General features: G+C 47.1%; 1 protein-coding gene across 1 annotated transcript in view; it reads left to right on the forward strand.

Annotated features, from left to right (window-relative positions):
• The first annotated feature begins 792 nt into the window (after positions 1 to 792).
• Positions 793 to 5,000, forward strand: part of LOC133123701 (mitogen-activated protein kinase kinase kinase kinase 4-like) — a 61,409-nt gene continuing 57,201 nt past the window's right edge. The window contains exons 1-2 of the mRNA XM_061234179.1: positions 793 to 1,426; positions 1,783 to 1,848. Coding sequence (XP_061090163.1) covers positions 1,370 to 1,426; positions 1,783 to 1,848 — 123 coding nt within the window. The 5' untranslated portion in view covers positions 793 to 1,369. The remainder of the gene's footprint in view (positions 1,427 to 1,782; positions 1,849 to 5,000) is intronic.

Genomic DNA, 5,000 nt, shown 5'->3' on the forward strand with positions numbered 1-5,000 from the left:
CTGCTACAGCTTAATAACAATGTTGCAATAATGTTACAGTTTGTGCTTACTGGGTGAACACCCTGGGGGCAGGAGTGGCTTTGGGCCTGGGGGCAGGAGTGGCTTTGGGCCTGGGGGCAGGAGTGGCTTTGGGCCTGGGGGCAGGAGTGGCTTTGGACCTGGGGGCAGGAGTGGCTTTGGGTCTGGGGGCAGGAGTGGCTTTGGGTCTGGGGGCAGGAGTGGCTTTGGGTCTGGGGGCAGGAGGGGCTTTGGGCCTGGGGGCAGGAGTGGCTTTGGGCCTGGGGGCAGGAGTAAGGGGTGCTGCTAAAACAGAGCTCACTTCCAGTAACAGCTGGTTTTCTGCTTTAAATGTAATTGGTTCAACCCATTTGAGTTACATTGCATTACTTCTTACTACATTTCTGTTTTATTGTAGAGTTTTTTCTCCCCATTCACAACTTTGGGGCTCTGACAGGTTGTTTGCCATTTTCCTTGTCTGTCAGTTACTCTGTAGAGTGTATTTGCAAAAAGCGGAATACAAATTTTAAAAATTAACAATGCAGGTTTGTATATTTGTGTGTATTTAAAAAGAAAGAAATGTATGTTATATTTTATAGTGTCAACCTGAAATTGATATGACAAATGACTGTAGCCTACTGGTATGCCTGTTAATATAGTCTTTAACGTAATGTAAACTATTTTCAGTGTTTCCCTGGTGGAACATCACATTAGTACGGACGAAGTGTGTTCTAATGCGCGCGGTGCCGTCTGGTGCCGCTGTTCTGCTGGATGAGCCTACAACTCGAGCCACACCCATCAGCACCAGCGCTGAGATACCCCCCACGCGCGGCTGTTCTGGAATAAAATATATCTGGATCAGCCACCTTTGGTTTATTGGGGAGGGGGGGGAAAGCCGATTCCTCCTTTTTGTATTTGTTATTCCATTTTTATTTCCGTTGTATTTGTTCCAGAGAGGGAAAGGGGAGCTCTTCTCCACCCGCACCATCTATTCTCCCCTCCTTGCGCTCGCTCGCTCGCTCGGTGCGGCAGGGCCGTGCCTTTACTCTCCGTGACTCAAAGAACCGGCTTCCTGTGTTTGTCATTCTCTCTCTGTTCCGACAGAAAGACAGAGAGAAGGAGAGAGAGAGGCGAGAGCTGAGGTCTGGGAGCTTTTTTTCCGCTAGCCTGCCAACTCAACATGGTATAGCTGCGAATCCTCCTCGACAAGACTACAGCAGAAGGGAGAACACAAAGAGAAATCCGCCTCAAACCGTTGTACTAAAATACAAAAAGAATAGCTTCACCAATGAAGAGATTCGGCGTGGCGGATATACAAGCACCGTGAAGGATAGAAAGATAGATATTACCATTTCTATTTATTATTTAAAAGATGGCGAACGACTCTCCAGCTAAAAGTCTAGTGGATATAGACCTTGCCTCTTTGCGGGTGAGTACTGAACAAGGGCACTCCGTTTTATTTCGTTATGAAACGCACTGATTTTGGCATCAGGCTGCATTGCTGCGAATAATGTGTGCGTTTAATCGACCGGCCTTTTGTCCGCGGACATGTCTGTTTGTTGGGGTAAAGTGGGCCACATTTGTGTTGATAATTGAGGCGGGGAGGGTGCTGTCGTCGGTCCGATCTTTCCTTTGTTTGAGCTGCTCTGGCATTTGCAGAAATATTGGGCGCAACAACTGCATTAAACTAGCGTCCATGCTGTATCACAACCGTCAAAGCAAATATTTGTGATTTATTTGTAAATATTTGATAAGCGATGCTTATGTTTGTCAATTATCTTTCAGGATCCTGCAGGAATATTTGAATTGGTGGAAGTGGTCGGCAATGGCACATACGGACAAGTATATAAGGTTGGTTTCCTGACTAAGTACAATAGATTTATCTGAGGCAATATTTCAACAGCAGCGCCAAAACACGTCCTGCGATGACAGCCAGCGGGATGGTTATAATCTACAAAAAGATGCAGTCTACTATCGGGTGAACCTCTGGAAAAGTTTTAAAAGTCTATTTAAGAAGCAAGTAATAATTGTGCAGATTAAAACGACGAGAGACAATGCAGCTAGCTATCTGTGGCTAACCAGCTCCCCACGCGATGGTCGCGGTACAGTTGAAGCTTGCACGCGCTGTCGGCCAAGTGTGCAGCGCATAGTTTGATGCTGAAACCTCCACTCAGATTGTTCTTAGCATCGTAATTGTTGACACAGCACTAATCATCGATTAAAAGCGGATTCAACGTTAAGGAAGAATCTAAGTCGTTCCCCCTCCCTTATTTCTGAAGCCCCATCCCCTTGCCGTATGGAGCGAATGTAGCCCACCACAGCGACATCACATCCTGTATGAGAGCCGCTGTTGCTTGGGAAAAAGGCAGGAAGACGCGAAGCGAATATTGCCTCGGCCATACTCGGCCATACTCGGGCTTGCGCGGATTCGGCGGATGCTGATGCTCGGCCCGCTTTGATTTATCTAATGGGGTCTCCGGGAAAGTGCCGGCAAGGCTTTCTCTGTCTCTATCAGACTGAGTGTGCCTGTCTGGGTTAACCCTGGTTTAACCACCCCCTCTGTTTGTTTGTTCGTTTGTTTGTTTGTTTTCGGAAGAAGCTCCTCACCATATTTGTCATGTGGCAAATCCCAAAAAGAGGGAAGAATGACATTTCTTTTGTGAGAGAGCCAGGTTCTGTAAGCGCTCTGTTCTGTTTGCATATACAAATGGCATAATGTGGGGCTAAATTAGAGCCTTTGCTTACTTCCAGATTGTTTCCTCTTTCTCAGCAGTAATACCTGCCCCGCATAGTCTGCTTCCTTCCTAAACCAACCATACTTTAGAATTAAACCTGCAGACACTGCAGCCCTCCAGGACTGGAGTTAAACCTGCAGACACTGCGGCCCTCCAGGACTGGAGTTAAACCTAGAAGAATGGAAATTAGAAATGAGAGAGAGAGAAAGAGAGATTATGCCTGTGTGTAGTACCTTCCTGCTCTAAGGAACAGCCTAGTTTAGGAGACAGACAGTGGGCCCTGTAACCCGTGACAGACAGTGGGCCCTGTAACCCGTGACAGACAGTGGGCCCTGTAACCCGTGACAGACAGTGGGCCCTGTAACCCGTAACGGTGCGAATTCCCATGTGCAGCAGAACAATTAAAATCTGTTAAATACCATCAAGCTCCTACATCATTCAGCATCATCCTGAAACATCAATCATGCAAAACATTTACAGGGTTCTATTTTGTGTGTCAGTTTACTGCTGTATGTGAGTGTGCGGGTGTGTGAAATGGTAGAGGGCGATACTTATGTTCTTATCTTTGTGTTGGTCTAAAGAATGCAGCATTTTAAGTCCATAACCCTATCCACTCCTCTACATGCACCAGTGCTGCAGACTATATGATGTAGTCATTGAAGGAGGTGGTGTGATGTCACAATGCTATGGTATAGTTATTGAAGGAGGTGGTGTGATGTCACAATGCACTGCTGAGGTGGTTTCCTCAGCTTCTTTTTCTTGTCACTCAACATTCTCTTCTTTCCTCCAACTGCATACTGCGACTGCATACTGCGGCTGCATACTGCGGCTGCATACTGTGGCTGCATACTGCGGCTGCATACTGCGGCTGCATACTGCGACTGCATACTGTGGCTGCATACTGCGGCTGCATACTAGGGTGTTTCTCGGTTTCTTACAATTGAATATTTCTCCTTTGTAAAATAATATTAATTGTAAGGAACATTTTTGCCCCTGGTCCTCAGTGCTGTGTCATGAATATGGTCAGTGGTAGTGTACATGTGGTTAGTGGCAGTGTGCAGTGTACATGTGGTTAGTGGCAGTGTGCAGTGTACATGTGGTTAGTGGCAGTGTGCAGTGTACATGTGGTTAGTGGCAGTGTGCAGTGTACATGTGGTTAGTGGCAGTGTGCAGTGTACATGTGGTTAGTGGCAGTGTGCAGTGTACATGTGGTTAGTGTGCAGTGTACATGTGGTTAGTGGCAGTGTGCAGTGTACATGTGGTTAGTGGTAGTGTGCAGTGTACATGTGGTTAGTGGTAGTGTGCAGTGTACATGTGGTTAGTGTGCAGTGTACATGTGGTTAGTGGTAGTGTGCAGTGTACATGTGGTTAGTGGTAGTGTGCAGTGTACATGTGGTTAGTGTGCAGTGTACATGTGGTTAGTGGTAGTGTGCAGTGTACATGTGGTTAGTGGTAGTGTGCAGTGTACATGTGGTTAGTGTGCAGTGTACATGTGGTCAGTGGTAGTGTGCAGTGTACATGTGGTTAGTGGCAGTGTGCAGTGTACATGTGGTTAGTGGTAGTGTGCAGTGTACATGTGGTTAGTGTGCAGTGTACATGTGGTTAGTGGTAGTGTGCAGTGTACATGTGGTTAGTGGTAGTGTGCAGTGGTTAGTGGTAGTGTGCAGTGTACATGTGGTTAGTGTGCAGTGTACATGTGGTTAGTGGTAGTGTGCAGTGTACATGTGGTTAGTGGTAGTGTGCAGTGTACATGTGGTTAGTGTGCAGTGTACATGTGGTTAGTGGTAGTGTGCAGTGTACATGTGGTCAGTGGCAGTGTGCAGTGTACATGTGGTTAGTGGCAGTGTGCAGTGTACATGTGGTTAGTGGCAATGTGCAGTGTACATGTGGTTAGTGGCAGTGTGCAGTGTACATGTGGTCAGTGGTAGTGTGCAGTGTACATGTGGTCAGTGGCAGTGTGCAGTGTACATGTGGTCAGTGGCAGTGTGCAGTGTACATGTGGTTAGTGGCAGTGTGCAGTGAACATGTGGTCAGTGGCAGTGTGCAGTGTACATGTGGTTAGTGGCAGTGTGCAGTGTACATGTGGTTAGTGGCAGTGTGCAGTGTACATGTGGTTAGTGGCAGTGTGCAGTGTACATGTGGTTAGTGGCAGTGTGCAGTGTACATGTGGTTAGTGGTAGTGTGCAGTGTACATGTGGTTAGTGTGCAGTGTACATGTGGTTAGTGGTAGTGTGCAGTGTACATGTGGTTAGTGGTAGTGTGCAGTGT

This window comes from Conger conger, chromosome 3 (assembly GCF_963514075.1).
Source record: "Conger conger chromosome 3, fConCon1.1, whole genome shotgun sequence".
Lineage (NCBI taxonomy): Eukaryota > Metazoa > Chordata > Actinopteri > Anguilliformes > Congridae > Conger > Conger conger.